Raw genomic sequence first — 24,698 nt, 5'->3', positions numbered from 1 at the left:
CTATGTTTTCTTTAAAAGGTATTCCTGACTTTTGTGTCTAGGCTAACCACATCTATGATAGTTTCAATAGTTTGTGTATATGTCAGTTGTAGTAGTCCGCAATGCTGCTTTTCTAATTCTCATTATGATTAGCATGCAATGTACTACCCGAAGTACTGAATTTACTTCTTTTGTGATCTATATTCTAATGTATCTTCTACCTCTTCTCCCTTACGAACATACATTCTCATTTTCCATACTTACTTTAATAGGAGACTCCCTTCGATAGGCATCTATTTGCCTCTGGAGGATCCGTGAAATAAAAATCAATCAATCAATCAAGAACCAGAATGCTGCTGCTGCTGTTGCCAATGCATTGCTTGACTTCAACCTGCTCACAGCAACTGAGAGCAGTATCACCTGGTCCGCATTTGGAAGCCGAACCTGGACATCCAGCACTAGTTACGTATGATGTGATCTCTACTTGTACACAAGAAACGTGGCAATGCTTCACGGACACTAACACTAACACTGCAATGCAATGTAAATGCATGTACTCTGAAGTATTTGGAAGTGCATGCCAACAATTCCAAAGCATCCTCATCAGTTCCATAGCAGCAGTCTTAGCTACCACATGAAAAAGAAAGTCAAAATTGAAATCTCTACTTCAGCTTCACCCAAACCAGAAATACAATGTAAATCACCTATGCATATCGATGGGGCCGGTTCATCCGATAATTCCTATAATGTGCTAGGCCACACACTCGTAGCCCGTATCTTCTTCAGCGTTTGATCCGTTTGCAGAGCCGTATGCCTCGTTGTCCATCAAGGTCGGCATCTGCACGACTTGCTGTTCCGTTTCACCGCTTTCACCGTGCTCCTTGGGCACTGTCTTCCTCCATTGGCGACGGCACGCCCATAGCAACGGGACAGCCATGATCACTATGCCGATAACTATCCCCAGCAGGATTGAAAAGTGAAGAGATAAGCTGGCTTCATCAGTGCTATTGGAGCCTCCACCTGCTGGTGGTTGTGCACGCGCTGGAGCCCAAAAATATGCATGCACGGATCCATGCACACGCACACACACGTGCACACATTCACACACACACACGCACACGCGCACGCACACACACACACACACACACACACACACACACACACACCATTTGACCATTTGACGCCCATCGCCGGAGGCGATGATAGCGATGCTACAGCAGAAGCCATAGCAGCTTGTGCTGGGATTGCACCATTCAACAGCTTGCAACGCTAAAGAATTGACCGCCACTATTCAGCCTGGTCTACACCACACAGCTATGAAGTGGCTTTTTCTGGCCAGTGAATCCCTACTTTTTGGTCGGATTCACACACGCACGCACGCACGCACACGCACACACACAACATGTATTGCAAGCTGCAACTGGTAGAATATAACCAGAACGTATTTGCATCATGCAATGTCGAGATAATGCCGAGATAATCTGTCCAGCTTAGTGCTGACGCCTATCCAGAAAGATGTTGCTACCTGGGGCGAAAAGTGTTTTTGTGACTCAGCTTCCACATCGATGAAACCGACTGACTTAAAAATCTATACAGGTCGTCCCTCGCTAATACGTCATAATCTCTGGGACTTGAAAAATGTTATGTATTTTAACTTGGATTTGTACCAGAATTTTTCACTTTTTTCAACTTTTCTCAGTGTTTCTTCCTACCGTGACTTAGGAGCAAGATATTCTTGATTCCCTCGATATAACATAAAAATTATGTTATAACACTACTGAGTCACAGTCAGCGAAGATTCTACAGTTTACATGATGCATGCCCAGCGGCGCCTGTGCAACGGCACTCGAAAAATAAAACAGAGCTTTGTCGGTTTGTGATGATGTGCACTCTGATTTCTGAGCTAATTGCGTCCACAAGAAGAAACTGGAACACGATCATCGGATGTGCCTCCGCTGGAAGGCCAAAAGACCAAACAAATCATGTACTATTGAGGTAGATGGCATGCGGATATGGGAAATGTTATTTACAAACAAACTATGTACTAACCGACAAAATTTGTATGGAAGTGATGACGTTTCGTTCGGGACTTGAGATTTCTTATACCGTAAAGTACCGCCAGAGCGCCCCATCTTGCGAGAGTGCCCCACCTTGATGTTACGGCCAAGGGAAGAACATTGTATGGCAGAGTGCTACTAAGACTGTACGGTGTGAGAACCTTCGTGTACGAAGGTCACACTTGGCATGTTTTTATGTGGAGCTCGCATCCGCTCGAAGTTAAACTGGGTACGGATTGACTGCAGAACGTCCAATGTAACCTACAGACAGGAAACCACCTCCACAAGACGACCAAGAAAGGACGAGATGGTGGGGCGCTCTGGCGGTACTAGCCGGGTTTAGCTGCTCACCGGACTCGTACTAACAGGGGACGAGCTGTAGTCGTTACATACCAGTGTTCGTCGTTGTTGAAGTGGCCGGTGATGTGGGCAATGACGTCACCGATGATGTAACAGGTGATATTGGTAGTGATGTCACCGGTGATGTGGTGACATTCGCTGTCGACGATGAAGAGGGAGGTGCATTGCTGTGGCTGGAGGAAGGGCTGGGCAATGGCGCAGTGCGTTGTTCTAGGAACAAAGTCATATTCAAAATTTACAAAATTTTAGCAGGTTTTGCTTTCCAGCTTGTAACATGGAAACTGATTTTATAAAATCCTCGCAACACGTAAACTCGAAAGCTCTGTTGCCAATGAGTATCCTATCAAAGCATATCACCACTGCATTATAGTCCGCCTCTGACTTACGTTGACATGTGGGATTAGGCTGAGACCATGTCCTGTTAGCCAAACACCATGCTGCTAGAAAACCACTTGGATGACCCACCATGAAATAGCCTATATTACATTGATAATCTACTCTGTCTTGGTACCTCAGACCTGTGTAACTGTAAGCACCATTGGCAGGGTGACCTGGGCGTGGACAACTGATACCTGGGAATCGTTCAATGTCAATGACACACACACACACACACACACACACACACACACACACACACACACACACACACACACACACACACACACACACACACACACCCACTACAGCACACAGCAGCTTGTGGTACGGAGGGTGCTGGCCAGCGGAGTTAGAGGCTACGGAGAGAGATCAAGGGTCGGCCGGGTAGACACTGTCGGAGCAGGATCTTGGCGGAGCCAACTTCGTAGGATAGTCACGTCCGAGGGACGAATACCGAGAGCCCTGAGTAGCCGGAAGTGAGCGTGGCCAACATCCCTTTTTTACTTTATCAAAGTAAATGAGAGATGAGAAATGGGAGGTGGGTGGGTAAAACACAACAGTGACCGGGCGACTGGTGTACGCATGAGCAGAACTGACCGTTGCAGCGAGAACAGCAAACACCATATGACGCTCTGTCAGACTTGGTTGCTCGATGGCCACGGTCGCACTTGTGACGTCTGAAACCAGGCACTGACTTGAATTGCCGATTGCATGTCACACACAAGAGAGAAGCTGGGACGTTGAGCGGAATAGATGATGCCGGTGAGGACGCTTCCGATGGTTCCAGGGGCAAACAATGAAGCACACGCAAGCCACCATGAGAGTGAAACCACCTCCAGCATGTACCACACTGCACAGCACCACGCTGATCCTGGATGGGGAGACTCCGCTCTGCGCGACACTTGTGCCTTGCTTCGTCACCTGGCCGGCGAAACAAACGGTGGCAGATAAGACAGTCCACCCGTTGAGATTGGTCTTGGGAAGGACCGCCAAGGCCCGGCACAACGGCAGATGCCCGCCAGGCAGACCGATCCTGAGCAATCCCATACCAAGCCAGATGCTCAATGCCGATGTCCCGAAGATCAGCCGAAATCACATCCCTGCAGCGACGACGGGGACCACACGCAGGCCGAGGCAACGGTAGGAATCCAAACAACAGCTGCTTGGGCACACGGACATCCGGCATGCGGGCCACATGGCCAAGCCATTCAAGCCTCCGCTTCCGAAGCCGGGAGGACAATAGCGATGGATCACCCCACATCTCTCGGAGCTGCATCATTGGTGATGCGTTCCTCCCACTGCTGTGTTTGCGAAACACATGGGATGCTACGTTATGCATTGGTGGTGGAAGCTATCGAGGTGCCGGAGGTCACCCTGCAAAGGGCACCAGCACTCCGAAGCGTACAGTAACACTGTCATCACACAGGCGTTATACAATCGGCGCTTCACATGGAGTGAAAGATCACGATTAGCAAACACATCCTGGAGCCATCCAAAGGCATGCGAGGCGAGTGACAAACGCCTCGACACTTCTCCCGCAGAACGCGCATCTGGAGTGATGACAGAACCCAGATAAACAAAGGAGGAAACATTTTCCACCACCTGTCCATGAAGCGGAATGCCAGCAATGTCAACTGCAGTAACACCAACACCAGCCACCACAAAATTGGTCTTGGCTATACTCACAGTGAGGCCAAATTCAGCAGAAACATCCTGGAACACCGTCAAGGCCAACACAGCATGCTCCCGCGAACCAACTACAAAGTTTGCATCACACACACACACACACACACACACACACACACACACACACACACACACACACACACACACACACACACACACACACACACACACTTGTACTAGTACTTGTTGCTCACTGCCAAAACTGGTCACGTGGGTCTCCCCGGGAGAGGGGAGAGAGACTCAAAAGGAATCTTGGAAAGATGACTCAATTGGCTATTGAACCACCCAAAACGGCCGACACCCCCTGAAATCCCCAAAACTCTGGGTGGACTTGAAAATGATCCCACTTATGGGCTCACCACACCTCAGTAAGTGGGTGAGGACAAGGTGCAAAAAAAGGATTGACAGCATCCGGGTATCCGTCCAGGGATCCAACTGCAGTTACTCCTGCCCCCAGTGAAGGTAATACTTGCTACTAGTGTGGGTGGCTAAATCAGACACACACACACACACACACACACACACACACACACACACCATGTACCATGTATACGCCCGTCGCAAGAGAAGCACGCAAATCTGCAAATGCACTGGATGTGCACCCACAGATTTTCTCTTATAGCAACGATAGCGAACAAGATCTGAATGAGACAGATCAAGACTTGCGCCAGATAACTGTCTAATTCACACAACTGGCGAAGCCATGTGAATCGACCACCAATGCACACCTGGTCTACACCACACGGAGCACATCGGCATAAAACGGCCAAGACAGTTACCTATGCACACCCTACACTTGCTGGGGTAACCAGTATAGACAGCACGCTGCTTTGACAGAAGCAGACACTAGATGCACTGGTACCTTGAAGTGAAATTGGAGTTACTTTACCAACTAGCCTCGGCTACTGAGTACTGGGAACCCAGAGCCAACAGACATATCAACAACCTTAGCCTTGAAAGCTATAATAATAGTAACGACACACTGGATTGTGGAGCCGAAACTAGTCCAACTTCCAAATGCCTTGGCAAGAAGGTAGCCTTCCGACAGGACACACACACACACATACACACACACACACCATCACTTCTGAGGCACTACATAGGTTAAATCGTTAGATCCCCGTATTCCCCACAACACCCAATTTGAACAAAGGTAAGTATTGGATATCATTCCTATCGTGCAGGGAAATGAATCGATGAAGGCAAAGAGAGACGGGATTAATGGATTCCACTGAAGAAGGTTGAGGAGAACGCTCTATTTGACTGTGCACTTCAAAAGCAGGGAGCAAAAGATCGTTTTCTTCTTCTTTTTTCTCTACAATATACACAATTCACCGACAGGCACATGGGGCTAGCATGGGGTGAGATGGTGCTGGTGGGACCTCGTCTCGAGTACTAGATTATTCGTTCGTGAGCTAGGCCAGGGTGGTCGTTTAATAGTGATTGTGTGCGATATGAAGTGTCTTTCATGTCGGTTGGCTTGCCAATCGTAAGTATGCCACGAGTCACGATAAAGTGCACATAAAAAAGGGAGGGTAGGGGAGTGAAGGGCAGGGGAAGGAAGGGGGGGGGGGGGGGAGTGCACATGCTATGCAAATAAGGGAAAGAATGCATGCCAGGCCAAGAACCCTTCCTCAAATTTTCCAGTTGGATCGGTTAGAGTATCACTTACGTTGACATGTAGGTTTGAGTCGAGACCATCGTCCAGTTCCGGTGCATGCCACCGTGAGGGTACCACTTGGTATGTTCGGCATCTCATAACCTCTGTTACAGCGGTATCGTATTATATCTCCCAAATCCAATCCTGTTCTTATATATTGACCATAAAAAGGTGGACCCGGATCAGCACAATGTATCTCTGTTACATGGACAACACAATTCCGTACAGTGATTAGGACAGGCTATAACAAGACACAAAAAAGCGAGGAAAAAAGCGAAGAAAACATGGATGCAGTGAATGGGATTTCGGTCTTTGACCACTTGCTGGTGAGCTGATCTACTCACCTCCCATCGCTTTGGGAGCTACATCTGCGCCTTGATCCTTGAAGGGTGCTGGCGTTCTTACGGATGCGGAAAATTCGGCCTCTAGCTGAGTCTGACGTGAACAGTGAATTTTTTCTCTTTTTTACCAAGACATGTACTGCAACAATGGAGCCTACGCATTAATCCAGACAAAACAGAACGCACGACTCTCATCAGAAGAGCACAGATATCGGCACATGCATGAGAGGAAGGCTAGAACACAAGGAAGGGGAACTGTTGAACTGTGCTAATCATACGGTTGCACATGTACCGGTACTGCGGACGTGCTAGACAAGTACTTTGAAGTATGGTAGACTTGGTAAAGGGAGGAGGAAGACATCACTCAGCTGTCATATGAAGGGAAACGTCAGGTGCCGCACTAGGGCACAGCTCAGTTGGCAGCCAAATGCCGAATGGAGGCCATAATCATGCTGTACGGATCCCCAGACTTGTCAGCCGTCAGGGACGCTATCGGCTTGTGGAGCGCCGTGGCAGCATTCCCCTCCGGTGGTCGAGAAGACAGCTGGGACAAAACTTGAATGCTCCACTACACGAATACGTTGCTCATATGCCTGAGATCGCATTGAGGAGGAATGGCGTATGACAAAGAAACTTGGTTCGCTACTGGAGGACTGTGAGGTCGTGGCCCGCAGGAAGCAACTGGCAGCAGCAGCATTTGCATCTTTGTGGTCATTTTGGAAGAGAGGATCCATCATCAGCGAGAAGTGCAGAATCAGATTGTACAAGGCACTTGTACTTCCAATTCTCCTATATAACTCAAGCCACCTTGGGCTCTGACTAAGTCCGCACTGGAGCAGCTTGATGCGTTTCATCGGCGGCAGCTCAGATCATTGGTCCAAGTAAAATGGCCGCAGAAAATCTCCAACGTGGCCCTTTACCAGCAATGCAGCGCAGAACCTCTGAGCGGGGGTGTGAAGACTGACTCTCACACAACACTTGGTATCGCCAAAAACACTTTAACCCTAGAACTACCAAAATTTCAACTATCCTAGAATTACCGGAGGCATCATATGACTCCACCGGACTTTAACATACCTGTTTGGTATTCTTTTTGGCAATATGTGTAGAAACGGAAGTCATTGGGCTATGATGGTACCCTTTGAAAGGAAGAACCGATTGCAGATGTACTATCTTGGAGACCAGCAGCTGGCAGTGCGCACAGCGAAAGGGCGACCTCTCGTCAGTTTACGGAAAATATAAGAACATTTGCTTTCCATGCTCATCTTGCAAACTCCATATTTCAGTCTATTACCCAGGAAATGGCTGCTGTTGCTTCGCCAACTTGCTGGATTTGTCTGAGCAAGGTTGGTCATTCTTTGACTGCTGTGATAAATACATCTATGAGTGAAAGGAGAAAGTGGTGTCGCGACTCATAGCAAACGAATAAATCCGTTCACCGTCGTGTCCGGAGACAATCTTTGTGATCAACTTGAACCTCAAGTAGCAGAGTAGTTCCTGGAAACTATTTCTAGGGACGAGAGAGCTTGGAAGCTCAGGGCCCTGCGCTATGCTTTGTTGCCTAGCTTATCGTTTATGTTGTTAGAACTGATGGAAATGCTTTTTCCTTTGATTAGCTACATCATTGTATTGCAAAAACGTTTCAATGAGATACTGAAGTAACGTCTTTTGCATAGCTGTGGGACTGGCGCTGACTCTCCCGATCACGGGCGTTCTGGATTCGACGGAATGTCTGTCCTGATGTTTCTTGGGACCGGCGCCGACTCTGCCGATCACGGGCGTTCTTCTTCGTCTTATTATTATTATTATTATTATTATTATTATACTGACGGCAACTAACATCCATTCTGATTGGATTTACTCGTCTCCCTACTTCGTATTTCTTTCCAGAAAATCTCCCCATACAGCAGGGAGTTGTTTACATAATATGACTCCCTGCTATACATCTACATGACTGTATATACGTTATTGTTGTAAACCACCAGTTCTCAATTGGGAAAGGCCTTCGCGCTTATGGCATTGTATTCGTTGAAATGTTGTATTTCGACTCCGCCGTACCGCTGATGTTGCTGCATGGCATACGCTATATGCGTTGTGTGCATTTTGCTGTATACGCTGTTATGTCCAGTTTTATCTGCTTATGTTTTGCATGTACGCTGTTTTTGCATGCTATAAATAGCTGGTGTTATTAGTGTTCATTGTTAATTATCAGATGAAGTGAAATATACTGTGTAAAGGAAAACAGTTGTCCTCGTGCCGTGTGGTCGTACGATCCTGACAATTTAGAGAATCTTAGCAGGGTTCACAACATTTGGCGACCACGCCAGGATAGGAGCGAGCATGGCAGAGGAACTATGGAACAATTTGGAAGCCAGCTTTATCGACAATGGAGAGCGGTTAGGATTAGAAGGCGAGTTGTTGAAGGTACATGTGGAGCAGAGGCTCCAACAGTACGCGGAGCGTGAGGAGCGCAGTGCCAGACGGCGAGAGGAGGCGCTCCGCACCGAGTTTGCCAAAACACTAAAGGAGATTAACGAGCGCATCGCCAATGCGCAGGAGGGTGAGGGTAAAGCCACGATGGGAGGTACAGAGGAATCTCCCAGTCACAGCGGTGGGCGTCAACCGGTGATGAAAATCCCCTCATATGATGGAACGCAGCCATTGGAGCGTTATCTTGACCTGTTCGAGGACATCTGTTCCAAGAACGAGTTCGAAGAAAGCGAATGGCTGCTGCGACTGCGCATCGCGCTAGCGGGTAGCAAAGCGGAGAGGATATGTATTGGATGCAACAATTACGAGGAAGCAAAGCGAGAGTTGCTTGCCTCGCTCGGAAAGACTCCGGATAAAGCGTGGAAGACATTGCTGACAGGCAAGCAGCGGTCAGATGAGTCGTTTCATCAATACGTTGTCCGTGTTTGCCGAGAGGTAGAGGTGTGGGCCACACTCGCTATGACAGAAGATGGCGAGGTGGGCACCAAGTATAGCGCCGATATAGGTAAAATGGCCCCGGTGCTGCAAGCAATGGCAAAGCAGGTAATCTTGGAGCAATGCGGACCTGAGATGAAGACGTACCTGGTCGAACGGCAGTGCTACGGGATGTCACTGCGCCAGGTACAGGAGCACGGCGCGTCTTACCAGGTCGCGCACGGACGACAGGGTGATACTGCCAGGAAGCCAGTAGAACGATCCGTGCCAAGGCCCACGGCGTCGGCACAGTGCATGGCGATATCGGTCGCAGATGCAGAGAAGCAGCTAAAGTCGCTGCCACAGGAAGAGAGAAAGGGTTTTCTGCAGCGAGAGAGACTCTGCTGGAACTGCCTTAAGTATGGCCATATGGCCAGAGAATGTCGGTCAGGCTCGAGATGCACGAAATGCCAGAGGAAACACCACCTGCTAATACATGATGTGTTGGATAGAGCAGGTTACAGCCGGGAGAAACCGACTGAGATAGTTACGGAGAAGAATGTTGGGTCGTGCTGTCTACACTCGCCAAGTGTGCGGCTGATGACCGGAGTGGCACGAGTTGAGGGAAGAACTCGAAACGCGAAGGTTCGAGTGTTCCTGGACTCGGGTGCTGAGGCGTCATTCGTGACTGCAGCGTTGGTGTCAGCAATCGATGCAGAACACGTTGGGGTTGAAAATGTAGAGGTGAAGCCGTTCGGCGCGGAACCAACCCAACAGCGCATGGATAAGTACGCCATCACGATCCAGGGTAGCTCCGCTAGCATTCGGGTACGCGCGTTCGTGAAACCAACGCTTGAGCTGGACCTGAAGTGCGCAAGTCCGCAGACCATTGCGCAGTGGCACAGTTGGGGAGTAGAGCTGAGTGACAAGCCTCAACAAGGGACATCAGACGAAATACATATGCTGATTGGTGCAGACTATATCAACGCGGTACTGCACAGCAAGAAGGAAGTTAATGGTGAGACGGTGTGGAACACAGAGATAGGTAATGTATTATCTGGTCCAGCGTCTGCACCAAGTCGAAACAGTCAGCCGGTGACCGTGTCATGTGTCACAGCCCACATTGAACAACTATGGCAGTTGGATGAACCTCCAGAACAACATCAGCACCTGCCATCGTTCCCGCTATGTCGCCAGGGCAGCGGGTACCAAGTGGGTCTCTTGTGGCGAAATGAGCGTCGCCCGACAGATAACTTTACTCAAGCTAGAGTCATCGCAACGCGGCTTCTTGAAAAGCTGAAGAGGAATGGGAAGCGTGCGCTCTATGATGATGTGCTGATCAGGGAGTACCGTGAGCTTGGAGCAATTGAGCTGGAGCCATGTGAGAGCGATGCCGGGTACTATGTACCGCATCATGGTGTATTCCGCGAGCACGCTGCAACCACGAAGTTAAGAGTGGTGTTCAATGCCTCGGCGACGGCTCCAGATGGCAAGTCGTTGAACGACATGGTTGACCCTGGACCGTCGCTATTGCCGAGTCTCGCAGGTATGCTATTACGGTTCCGTGAATATAAGAGCGCGCTGCAAGCGGACATCCGCAAGGCTTTCTTCATGGTCGCGGTTAATCCCGAAGACCGTCCGTACCTGCGTTTCTTGTGGCCCGGTCGAAGCGACAGCGATGAACTGTTAACCTGGAGGCTAACGAAACTGCCATTTGGCGTAAACTGCTCGCCATACATGCTTACTGCGGTGATTCAGCATCACTTGAAGGAGCTACGGGCGTTGTCTGCACCCAAAGAGCGAGATCGTATTGATCTCTTGCTCACGAGTTTCTACGTTGACGATTTGGTCTCTAGTGTCTCAAATGCCTCGGAAGCTAAGGAGATGCAAGAGTTCAGCGTGCGTGTGCTTACGGATGCTGGCATGGAGTTACGCAAGTGGCGAGGCAACGAAATCCCGTGCGATCCAGAGGCCGGAGATAAAGTTCTCGGTCTGAAGTGGAAAACCAGTGATGACTTGCTCAGCATAGCAGCGCTAGGCGAGTCCGATAGGCCGTCTGTTTGGACCCGGCGATCCCTCCTCAAGTGTGTTGCGTCAGTGTTTGATCCGCTAGGTCTAGCAGCACCGGCAGTTGTGCCTGGAAAGGTACTGCTACAGCAAGCCTGGAAAGTCGGAGGCGACTGGGATGATAAGTTGCCTGATGGCATCGCAGCCGCATGCGCGCAATGGTGGGGAGAGTTGGCCGAAGTGGTGAGCATTGACATACCACGTTGGATTTGCTGCAATCTTGACACGCCGATTGCGCTTCATGCCTTCGCCGATGCCAGTGAGAAAGCGTTTGGATGTTGTTTGTATGCAGTCGTCAATGGACAGTCGCACTTGGTATTTGCCAAGGCCAAAGTGGTACCCGTGTCTCCGCCCACGTTAGCCCGCCTTGAGTTACAAGCAGTATGTCTAGCGGCTCGCTACGCTGAGTTTGTGGTGAAGGAGCTGCGTGTGACCGTCACGCAAGTCTATGGCTGGACTGACAGTCTCACTACCGTTCATTGGATCAGTAATCCATCGTACAAATGGAAAACATTTGTGGCTAACCGCGTCAGTCAAGTCCAAGAGATATCGAAGAAAGTCGGCATTGTGTGGAACCATTGCCCAGGCCTTCACAACCCAGCAGATTTACCGTCGCGTGGGAGTAGTGCACAGCAGATCCGTAGTCCGTTCTGGAGGGGCGGACCAACCTGGATCACGGAGCCCAATGACTGGCCCACCGCATCCTCAACCGCAGCTACAGATGAGTCCAGTGTAGAAGTACGAGTGTCAGCCACCACCTGTAGTCGAGAATCTGATAAGGAATGGTGGCTCCGATTCAGTAAATGGTCGAGGGCACAGGGCATGGTGACTCGGATGTTGCAGTGGAAGCACACTGAGCCTCGTGCTGAACTCTATTTTGCAGCAGACAACGTATTGTACCGCATCGTTCAAGCCGCATGTTTCGCTGAGGATCTTGAGCTGATCAAGCAAGGTCAACCAGTGAAGCCTGGGTCGAAGGTGTATCAGCTTGCACCGTTTCTGGATGAGCATGGAGTGCTCAGAGCCGGGGGACGACTTCAGCACAGCGAGTTGGCGTATGGAGCCAAGCACCCAGTCCTGTTAGGCAAACATCATCTGACCGAGTTGCTGTTGGAGAAAATGCATGTTGAAAGGATGCACCAAGGTGTAGAAGGAGTCTTGTCGTTCATCCGTCAGAAATTCTGGATTATCGGTGGTCGACGGGCGCTACGCAACATTACTCAGCGATGTGTTACATGCCGCCGCTACAAGGCTAAGGCTGCCTCAGAAGTCTGCCCGCCGTTGCCGGAAGACCGAGTTGTTCACGAGAGGCCTTTCGCAACTACCGGCATCGACTATGCTGGTCCGTTGTACGTGCGCCGTGGTGAGTCATCTCCGAAGGTATGGATAGCATTGTTTGTGTGTGCCACCACCAGAGCAGTTCACTTGGAGGTGGTCGATAGTTTAAGTACCGAGTCATTCTTGATGGCATTTCGGAAGTTTGTCGCGAGACGTAGTTTGCCGTCTCGGATCAGGTCTGACAACGCTACAACGTTCAAGGCGGCATCTGACAAACTGGGTGTGCCATGGATGTTCAATCCTCCAGCTGCACCATGGCATGGAGGCTTCTATGAGCGAATGGTTGGTACAGTGAAGAGTGCCTTGAAAAAGGTAATGGGAACAGCGTTTCTGAAGGTCCAGGAGCTTGAGACCCTCTTGTATGAGGTTGAAGCAGTGGTGAATAGCCGTCCGCTAACTTATGTGTCTGATAGCCTGGATGAGCCACCAGTAACCCCTGCAATGATGATGGGTGACATCTGGATGTCGTCAGAGAAGCCAGCAGGTACCCTGGACGCTGCGCAGATGTCATCGAGATTGCGTTACCTCAGTCGGACACTGGAGCATGTCAAGAATCGTTGGGAGGTGGAGTACCTAAGTCAGCTGAACAAACACCAACAGACCATGTCGCGCCCTTTAGCTGTGGGTGATGTTGTCTTTGTTCTCGATGATACCAAGCGCAAACAGTTCTGGCGTTTGGGACGGATCATCGAGTTATTCCCTGGTCGAGATGGTAAGCGTCGTGTTGCCAAGGTTAAGTTGAGTACCAGTACCCTGTTGAGGCCGATCCAAAGGTTAGTGCCGTTAGAAGTATCGTCACAGGACGTGGCTCCTGGGCTTGCAGATACCGCTCAACCTGCTATCGTCCCTCAGCAGCCAGCGTATGAACCGTCAGCACCGTTACCACCACCACGGCAGCAGGAGATAACGCGTTCTGGGCGCGTAGTCAGAGCCCCGGATCGTTTTTGACTTGTGTGCATTGTTGTACGGTGGTGAGAAGCCCTTTGGTGGGGAGAATGTTGTAAACCACCAGTTCTCAATTGGGAAAGGCCTTCGCGCTTATGGCATTGTATTCGTTGAAATGTTGTATTTCGACTCCGCCGTACCGCTGATGTTGCTGCATGGCATACGCTATATGCGTTGTGTGCATTTTGCTGTATACGCTGTTATGTCCAGTTTTATCTGCTTATGTTTTGCATGTACGCTGTTTTTGCATGCTATAAATAGCTGGTGTTATTAGTGTTCATTGTTAATTATCAGATGAAGTGAAATATACTGTGTAAAGGAAAACAGTTGTCCTCGTGCCGTGTGGTCGTACGATCCTGACAATTTAGAGAATCTTAGCAGGGTTCACAACAGTTATAATTATTATGCTATCGGCCTACATGCGATTCCCGGGCTGGTCGACAGGCGGCTCAGCCAGCCTGCTAGTGGGATCTCGGCCTCGCACACAAATCTACACAAAATGTTACTGCACTGAATGCATTCCCCCGATACACTTCGCATATATACTCATTCTCTTGATGGTACCGTACTCTTGATGGTACGGGACAGGTACGGGATAGCGCCAGGCATATCGATGGCACAAACAAACAAAAATATTGTGGCCAGCTGTCTTTGCTGGTACGGTACAGTACGGGACAGATACGGGATAGAGCCAGGCGTGACACAAACAAACAAACAAACACCAAATTAAAGCTGTGTGGACCCTGGCTAGCGCCAGACGTTACTGAAGTAACGTCTTCTGCATAGCTACGGGAATTAAATTTTATTATATCGCCTCCATTCTTATCCAGCCGAAGGGCCGTCGACAGATTATTGTGGGTACAGAGGACGCCTGTTGCGAAAAGTTGCGAAACAAATGCCATGAAATTGCCTTCACTCAAAGTAGAGTCCTCTCCCATTTTCCGTTTTCCCTCCTACCTTGTGCACTTGATCATGACATGGATCATATTCTGGTCAATAACTGCGAATAATGCATCTGTTCCATCTGAAAAATTCGAATATCCCGAAAAAGCCGGCAAACGTCCGAAGCAACAACCGGTTGCGTGCGTTCGGGGTTGCTTGGGGCACCACATTTTCTGCAATCTACCAACCTTGCCAGAGAACACAGTTTCACGAAAGAAATCTTTCCCGAGTGTTGGAGGTTGATGCTCTGGTATGGGAATGGCTCCATAGCTTTATAACCACCGTTATCCATTTGCTCCTTCGACTCGGATCCTGTATCAGACTCATCGTGAAGCCGGAGTTATCCGCTTGCTCCTTCGACTCGAATCCTGGATCAGACTCATCGTGAAGCCGGAGTTATCCGCTTGCTCCTTCGACTCGGATCCTGTATCAGACTCATCGTGAAGCCGGAGTTATCCGCTTGCTCCTTCGACTCGGATCCTGTATCAGACTCATCGTGAAGCCGCAGTTATCCGCTTGCTCCTTCGACTCGGATCCTGTATCAGACTCATTGTGAAGCCGGAGTTATCCGCTTGCTCCTTCGACTCGGATCCTGTATCAGACTCATCGTGAAGCCGGGGCAATTAGTTTTTCACTTCGGCATAATTTTAACTATGTGTTTCTGTGTTCGGTCACTTCTAATTATAACCTTCGCCCACAATGGTCCTGTCACTCGCCTCGCATTCATCCCCAAATTCCTGCCCAGAAATTTATCAAAATCAAGTGAAATGCTTTATCGGCAGCGACACTACGCCTGCCGAACATGGCCTCCGCCAGACCAACCTAAACTCCAAGAACGTTCCAAGAATATTATAACTGCACTGGCACTTCATATCGTTCTATGCTGCAGATGATAATTATAGTGGATCACCTTCCAAACTTCGGGCGAACAAATTTGTCGGTTTTGACAAGATTCAGGATTACAATAATGACCACAACGACCATAACTACACATGAAATATGCATATTAGCATTTCCATATGTACAAATTACCACTTTCATGGTCCCCCATCTCCTTGCTCCCAGTATTCCTCTTTACGTTATTCACGTGTGGTTCTCAGCCAAATTCGCCCTCTTATTGATGGCTGTAGTATGTGGAGTCATATGATGCCGCGCGGTAGTTCTAGGTGGCACCCCCTGGCATTTCGGAACTGCACTCAAATTTTGGAGTTACAGCTCACTGCCATTTTAATGGCAGTGAGCTGTAAACCATAATACATGTACAAAATAAATAAAAGTCACAAAATTTGGGGAGATTCCAACTGATTCATGTGTGTCACTCAGAGTTACAACAAGTTTTTCATCCTCTACTTCTTGAAAGTAGCCACTGCCCATTTGGGCATAGAGCACTGTTCTGGACAGCCTGAAACCTTTCTGTTGCACTTCCCACAATGTGTTAACTCGACAGCTCTGTTGCCAATGAGTATCCATTGATACAACCGGCAAATGATAGTCCGCCTCTGACTTACGTTGACATGTGGGTTTAGGATGAGACCATGTCCTGTTAGCCAAACACTGTACTGCTAGAAAACCACTTGGATGACCCACCATGAAATAGCCTATATTACATTGATATCTTAATACGTCCAGGTATAGGAAGTTTGAGTCTCTGCGGGGGTAAACGCCATTCGTAAGTGGACTTGGGTGTGGACAACTGATACCTGTGAACCGTTCAATGTCATGGACACACACACATGCGCACAAACACAAAAGCATATGCACACACACACACACATACACACACACACACACACACACACACACACACACACACACACACACACACACACACACACACATACACACATGCACACACATACATACACACACACATACATACACACAGATACGAACACATACACATACACATACACACTTGTACTTGTACTTGTACTTGTTGCTCACTGCCAAAACTGGTCACGTGGGTCTCCCCGGGAGAGGGGAGAGAGACTCAAAAGGAATCTTGGAAAGATGACTAAATTGGCTATCGAACAGCCCAACGGCCGACACCCCTGAAATCCCCAAAACTCTGGGTGGACTTGAAAATGATCCCACTTATGGGCTCACCACACCTCAGTAAGTGGGTGAGGACAAGGTGCAGAAAAAGGATTGACGACATCAGGGTATCCGTCCCGGGATCCAAGTGCAGTTACCCCTGCCCCCCAGTGAAGGTAATACTTGCTACTAGTGTGGGTGGCTAAATCAGAGTGGATCTGATTCAAGCTTCACTAGCACCATTGATTACACAAGAGTTAATCTAGCCAGAAGTAGTCCATGGGTTAACAGGTATGTATACTTCAAATAGAAAGTATTATGAACCCTGAAACCAACAAAGGTGGTAGGTACAACATTACACCTTCAAGCAGCCGAGCCCGTTGGCAACAGACCCAACACTATCCGGCATAAGTGTACCCACCAACCGAACTAGCTGGCACACACACACACACACACACACACACACACACACACACACACACACACACACACACACACACACAAACACACACACACATACACACACACATACACAAACATACACACACACCATCACTTCTGAGGCACTACATACTTCGAAGTAGGCTAAATCGTTAGATCCCCGTGTTCCCCACAACACCCAATTTGAACAAGGGGAAGTATTGGATATCATTCCTATCCAGGGAAATGAATCGATGAAAGCAAAGAAAGACGGGAATCATTAATTCCACTTAAGAAGGCAGGGACCAAAAGATCGTTTTTATCTTCTTTTTTTCTACAATATACACAATTCACCGGCAGGCACATGGGGCTAGCATGGGGTGCGATGGTGCTGGTGGGACCTCATCTCGAGTAGACCCAGGTGCTCGAAGTCCGTACACTTTTACAGTGTGTTTGCCGAGCTGAAACTCACACTAGCAATGATCACTTGCCAGAATCCTGCTCGTGGATGGAAGGTATCTTGTCCAAGTTTGTTCTGAGGCGAGGCTCGATTGAACCAGGCCATCTTTCGATCCGATCTGTTTCTCTGGAGTTCGCTGATTTTGCATATTAAATTTTGGTGTCGCAGAGGGTCCTCTAAGTCCGTACTGATCAGAGGTGACTCGAAATACACACATATTTCTGCTAATTGCTAACTTGCAATCCCTCGGTTATGACGAAAGCACCGAAGGGATATGGTTGGCATGTGCCTCCACCAGTATTTCTTGCAAAAGCGTAGTTTGTCGCCGAAATGCAAGCTGTTTTTAGTCGGCTCAGAGAAGAAGCAGCTGCGCTGTGAAAACCGCGGGAAAACAGTGGTGGAGATGCCAGGAGTGTCAACCTTTCTGCAAGGATTGGTGGTTCTCTGTAAATTCTTTTCCTCTTGCCATTCTCAACTCTAAGCTGGCTCTTGATGATTGAGTGAAGGTCTGTTTGACGCTGTGTCCGTTCGAAATCGGTCTTGGCAAAGTTGATTTTTGCATGAAATGTAACCCAAATTGTATTTCGTATGGACACTCGAAAACCCACTCGCGTGGCATGGGACTTCTGCTTATCGTAGATCCCTGAAAATTGCTACGCGAGGAGAACATACCACACTGTCCCCTCCATAAAATATTTGAGTCGAATACAATAACAGAACATGACATTATGGGCGTACGGACTTAGGATACCATGTACGGACTTCGAGCACCTGGGTCTACTAGATTATTCGTTCGTGAGCTAGGCCAGGGTGGTCGTTAGTGGTTGTGTGCGATACGAGCTTGCTATAATGAAGTGTCTTTCATGTCGGTTGACTTGCCAATAATAAGCATGCCACGAGTCACGACAAAGTGCACGTAAAAGAAAGGTGGGTAGGGGAATGAAGGAGGAGGGGAGCGCACATGCTATGCAAATAAGGGAAAGAATGCATGCTAGGCCAAGAACCCTTCCTCAATGTTCCAGTTGGATCGGTTAGAGTATCACTTACGTTGACATGTAGGTCTGGGTCGAGACCATCGTCCAGTTCCGGTACATGCCACTACGAGTGTGTCACTTGGTATGTTCTGCATCTCATAACCTCTGTTACAGCGGTATCGTATTATATCTCCCAAATCCAATCCTGTTCTTATATATTGACCATAAAAAGGTGGACCCGGATCAGCACAATGTATCTCTGTTACATGGACAACACAATTCCGTACAGTGATTAGGACAGGCTATAACAAGACACAAAAAAGCGAGGAAAAAAGCGAAGAAAACATGGATGCAGTGAATGGGATTTCGGTCTTTGACCACTTGCTGGTGAGCTGATCTACTCACCTCCCATCGCTTTGGGAGCTACATCTGCGCCTTGATCCTTGAAGGGTGCTGGCGTTCTTATGGATGCGGAAAATTCGGCCTCTAGCTGAGTCTGACGCGAACAGTGATTTTTCTCCTTTTTTTTTTACCAAGACATGTACTGCAACAATGGAGCCTACGCATTAATCCAGACAAACAGAACGCACGACTCTCATCAGAAGAGCGAATTGCATTGAGGAGGAATGGCGTATGACAAAGAAACTTGGTTCGCTACTGGGGGACTGTGAGGTCGTGGTCCGCAGGAAGCAACTGGCAGCAGCAGCATTTGCATCTTTGCGGTCATTTTGGAAGAGAGAATCCATCATCAGCGAGAAGTGCAGAATCAGATTGTACAAGGCCCTTGTACAGTCAACTTGGCTAATAACAATGACTGCGGATATCACGACAATCCGCAAATAACGACAGAATTTCCATGTCCAGATCAAAGTCCCATCTAACTGTAATACATATAATGGGACTTCGGGTATAACGACACTTCGTGAATAACGACACTTTTTATGATGACCCGCCGAGTGTCGTTATACGCAAAGTTGACTGTACTTCCTATTCTCCTATATAACTCAAGCCGCCTTGGGCTCTGACTAAGTCTGCACTGGAGCTTGACGCGTTTCATCGGCGGCAGCTCAGACTGATCACTGATCCAAGTAAGATGGCAGCATAAAATCTCCAAAGCGGCCCTTGACCAGCGATGCAGCGCAGAGCCTCTGAGCCGTGGTGTGAAGACTGACTCTCACGCAACACCAAGTTGGTATCGCCAACACACTTCAAAAGGTACAAGCTGACTTGACCACTCCGTCAGGAGCTGATTCAGATGTAGGAAATTGACCAAAAAGTGGATTTAGCATGTTTTCGCATTGCTTCTCACATAGAGATTGTTTTTATTCAATCTGAGGACAGTATGTTGTTTCGTTCTTTGTGAACTCATCAGCGCAGCACAGAGAAAATGAGGCCGAACCTGATAGCAATGAAAAATATATTTTCCAAAGCCAGATTTAAACCAGGCTTTGTATAATTCCCACAACAATATTGTTGTCTGATGATTGCCTTGAGTGTGTCAATCAGAGTTACAACACATTTTTCATCCTCTACTTCTTGTAAGTAGCCTCCGCCCATTTGGGCATAGAGCACTGTTTTGGACAGCCTGGAGCCTTTTTGTTGCAATAGACCAATCCCAAAAAGATTGTCTGGGTTCGTGAAAGGGGGCACGCGTGCAAGCCAGCTCGTGTGTAGTGCATCGTTTTGTGTTCAGTTTGTATGCGTCAGCTCATGGCGGAGGAGAGAGACGTTTGCTCGCCGAGCTGAAGCTATAGGATTTGATGGAGTCCTTCCAGCAGCTAGTCAAAGGACCTTCGGTACCTTAAGCAGACCCTGACGGAGTTTGGAGGCCAGCTAGCTCTCGGTGAGGAGAGAAACATTCACGTGGCGATCAACTCTCCGTAAAAAAATACAAGCTACATAGCGCAGGCATACCGCAACAGCTAGGATTTCAACTACCGTGTTTTACCGGTTATAAGTCGACCCCGGTTATAAGTCGACCCCCGTATCCGGAGGTCTCAGTTCTGCGTTTTAAAGTTATCACCCAACAAAGCACTACTAACTACTCCCTGCTACTAACACATCAACAAATCATGTAAACATTCATTATTGGAGGGTATAACGTCCCAATCCTTGAAAAAGGCCAATAAACTGGAAAAAATGTGTACACACAGTGCACTCGTGCATGCAGTGCAGGTCATTTTTTTTTAAAGATACTGATATTCCCCGGTTATAAGTCGAATCCCGGTTGTAAGTCGACCCCCACCCTTTTCCTTCTATTTTTAGTCGTGAAAGGTCGACTTACAACCGGAAAAATACGCTACTTACTTCTCGATCTGTTGCTTGACAAAGTTCAACTATTTACAAGTTCTGACTGTTGTAGTCTGAAGCTGGAGTCTCATCGCCCACCTACAGGTAGCTTTTGGAGCAAATGGATTTTCCGACTTGGACTTCTTCCGCAAACTCTCGCAACATTACTACAGTGTATGCTGTGTTTCCGCACGCTCGTGTCGACATGTCACCTACTATACATGTACCGGATCGCGGAGGCGGAGGAGCTTGACGACCTCCGCTGACTCCAGGTTGCCGGAATACTGCCGTCGTCTTCGCTCTTATCGCTGGAGACATTCTCCTCTTCCAGGACCGGCTCATAGTTTGTTGTCCCGGGGGTAGAGACTATTGTTGTCTTTCAAAATAGTTCTCCATCACGCTCACGCGAATGATGATTCTCATCATGAACTCGTTCCGACAGTGTGACATGGCGATGGTCTTTGGTGGGGCACTGGCTTGGCAAAAACGCTATCTTCTTGTGCAATATAACATTGATCGGCTGCAGATGAATACAGTCACTTAGTGGTTCGTCCTATAGGAGGAAACCTGGCAGGAAAGAGGCAGGACTCATCGAAGACGAAGCGCTCGCAACAAACAATAGCACTCGAAATATCTCGTAAGATTTACTTCAGGGCCTATCGTCTTGAGCCACAGCGCTCACAGCCTTGCCCACTTCATCAAAGTGAGCTCTACATGTTCGTTGACCTTTTCACACTACACAGCAGAGCGAAACAAGGATTATGGCATATCATTTGACTCCAACAGCAGAACATGACCAGTGCGAAAGAGAAAACCCACAAAGGACTTTGCTTTCTGTCGCATCGTCTCTCTTGCATGCAACTAACGAGAAAACCGTGTACTTACCCCCGCTTCCACACGCGAACTATCAAACACGTACTGTGCCACACGCTGATCAGGTAGTGCCATGTATGTGTTGCACAGTGTACTCTCAGTTGACATGCCCCCTTTCGAACCCAGACAATCTTTTCGGGATTGGTCTATTCCCACAATATGTTAACTCGAAAGCTCTGTTGCCCATGAGTGTCCATTGATACCACCAGTAAAATGATGATAGTCCGCCTCTGACTTACGTTGACATGTGGGTTTACGCTGAGACCATGTCCTATCAGCCAAACACCGTACTGTTAGAATATTACTTGGATGACCCACCATGAAAAAGCCGGCATCACATTGATAACGTATTGTGTCCTGGTAATCCGAGTCTGTGCGTGGGTAACCGCCATTCGTAAGTGGACTTGGGTGTGGACAACTGATACCTGTGAACCGTTCAATGTCATGGACACACACACACACACATGCGTACAAACACAAAAGCACATACACACACACCAATTTACACACCATCACTTCTGAGGCACTACATAGGTTAGATCGTTAGATCCCCGTACTCCCCACTACACCCAATTTGAACAAAGGTAAGTATTGGATATCATTCCTGTCAAGGGAAATGAATCGACGAAGGCAAAGAGGGGATTCATGAATTCCACTGAAGAAGGTTGAGGAGAACGCTTTATTTAACTTCAAAAGCAGGGAACAAAAGACCGTATCGCCGAGTACCCGACTGCTCGCCCGTGAGCTACGCCAGGATGGTGGTTAGGGTCGGTTCACATAAGCCGAATCGGCGCCGGGAAGCACCGGCGGTGAGCCAGCTCCCGATACGTTGCGCATACGGTTCGAGTACCAAATCTACTAACTTAGTAGTACAAAATGCGCCCAAATACTACCCCAGGTTTGCAAATTGAAGCTTGAATTCCTTGTTTCTTCAGTAGTTCAAGGTCTTTCGGTGATGGCCACTCGATGCTACCTTTTACTGGAGATCATGAAACTACTTCTACATTGTACACCTTTTATTGCAGTCTAGCAAGCGATGGTGTCAAAATTGTGTATGCAAACGTTGATGAAGTCACAAGAACTTGCCAATGTATCCTTCGTATTTTTTATTTGTTTCAATGGTATTTGTCTCATAAGTAGCACAACAGTCAAGCAGATTATCCGAGAAGGGCGGGTTGGTATGCTGACTTAATTTGCCCCTTTGAAGCGACTACAAGAATGGCGAAGGGACCTCATCTTTAGCGTCAATTTAGGAAAATTGAGGATGAGTCCTGGTATGAAATTTTGAGGAAAAGTCTGGCTCCCGGCACCGGCGATCACCGGCGAAAACGGTTCAGAAACCACTTTTGGTCAAAATTGTACGGGATCGGCGCCGGGGCAGATCGCAAGAGTTGGGCACAGTCCAACTTTGCCGGCGGTCCCTTGCGATATTTTACCGTATGATTTTGTTACGACTGCACTGGTTCACATAATCGTAATGCGCCGGGAGAGGTTGCAAGAGGCCCACTCCCGGTGACTCCGGCGATATGTGAACCAACCCTTAGTGGTTGTGTGCGATACGAGCTTGCTTGTGGTATGCGTACATGTTTTTGTTTTGTTTTTAAATATGTTCACATACCCATCCCGAAAAGAATAATGAAAGGCACTGACAAATGCACGATTACTGCATGCACTGTACAGTGTCCAAGTGTGGGTACAGACTGAGTACAGTCAGGTCTCGCTCAACCGCACACATCCGTTTTCCACAAAAATATCCGGATAGGCGAGGGAACCGGATAACCGAACACTGTTTATGTTGGATGCATTGCGTCTGCTGTAAATCTGTAACCAGCTATTTTCTTCCGGATTGCGAGGTATCCGGATAAAAGAGGACCGGAAAAGCGAGGTCTGACTGTATCAGTACAGTTGTACAGCGCTGCTAGTGGGTGCACGCTGTGTCGAGTCGACCAGTACAGTACTGAAGCAGGTAGTCTGACAGCCGGGCTTGACCCAGCCATCCACTCAGTCTGACAGCCGCCGGGCTTGACCCAGCCATCCACTCAGTCTGACAGCCGAGCTTGACCCAACCATCCACTCAGTCTGTCAGCCGCCGGGCTTGACCCAGCCATGCACTCAGTCTGTCAGCCGCCGGGCTTGACCCAGCCATCCATTCAGTCTGACAGTCGGGCTAGAACCTGGGCTATGTTGCAGTTTACGATTTCTTCTCTCTTCCTCACTATGTCTGCTTACCTTCTTTGCCCCGTTCTCAGTTCATATTCGCCTTTCTGCTATTGATCCTCGAGGGTGGTGGCATTCATACGGATGCGGAAAACTCGACCTGTAGCCGAGTCTCACGCGAAATAATGGAAAGTGTATGAAGTGTTTGGAGAGATTCGCAGAGGTTTGTATTTCTATTTCGTGTAGCCAAGGATTTGGTGCGGCTATGTTCGGTGGAAGTTCAAAATTGTAAAATTATTTTAATAATATTATTCTTCAAAAAGAATAAACCCAAACAAACAAACTCAGTGTACGTACGTTGACAGTTTGGTGACAGAGTGCTCCACGTGTCGTCCGACTGACAAACAGCGTCGATGCTCCCGATGAATCCTGTATTGCACACCAACGTCACGACATCACCTCGCTGGTACGGAAGTCTGGAGACGCCCTTTCCGTACCCTCCTATGTGATAATTCCCATCAACGGGCAATTGCGGAGCTGGACATGTTCCTTCTGCAGCAAGAGCAGTATATAAGGTGAACTCCTGATATAACGAACACCATTATGCAGGAGAAACACAGTAAACTCCTGTTATAACAAACACCATTATGCAGGACAAATACAGTGAAGTCCTGTTGTAATGAACACAATTGTGCAGGAGAATTAGTTCTTTATACCAGAAGTTCGTTATAACAGAAATGCACTGACACTGTGGGTTCAAACTGGGACATGGACAACGGTTCGTTGTATCACGAAAAGGCGCCGGCGGATTATGCCGGCATACTTATTGGTGTA

General features: G+C 48.3%; 1 protein-coding gene across 3 annotated transcripts in view; it reads right to left on the bottom strand.

The window, feature by feature from the left end:
• Window positions 1-290: 290 nt before the first annotated feature.
• LOC135819479 (complement decay-accelerating factor-like) overlaps window positions 291-24,698 on the bottom strand; it is a 28,264-nt gene continuing 3,856 nt past the window's right edge. Inside the window, exons 2-8 of one of the 3 annotated variants that reach the window (XM_065332696.1) lie at window positions 24,222-24,416; window positions 21,947-22,132; window positions 18,619-18,804; window positions 16,166-16,357; window positions 6,133-6,318; window positions 2,430-2,606; window positions 291-1,020 (exon numbers count right to left, since the gene is read on the bottom strand). In XM_065332696.1, the coding sequence (XP_065188768.1) occupies window positions 731-1,020; window positions 2,430-2,606; window positions 6,133-6,318; window positions 16,166-16,357; window positions 18,619-18,804; window positions 21,947-22,132; window positions 24,222-24,416 (1,412 nt within the window). In that variant the 3' untranslated portion in view covers window positions 291-730. The remainder of the gene's footprint in view (window positions 1,021-2,429; window positions 2,607-6,132; window positions 6,319-16,165; window positions 16,358-18,618; window positions 18,805-21,946; window positions 22,133-24,221; window positions 24,417-24,698) is intronic. The other 2 variants (XM_065332697.1, XM_065332698.1) reach the window with 2 other exon arrangements.

Source organism: Sycon ciliatum, chromosome 6 (assembly GCF_964019385.1).
Source record: "Sycon ciliatum chromosome 6, ocSycCili1.1, whole genome shotgun sequence".
NCBI lineage: Eukaryota > Metazoa > Porifera > Calcarea > Leucosolenida > Sycettidae > Sycon > Sycon ciliatum.
The sequence above is the reverse complement of the archived record's forward strand: the minus strand, read 5'-3'. Positions and strand labels throughout refer to the sequence as shown.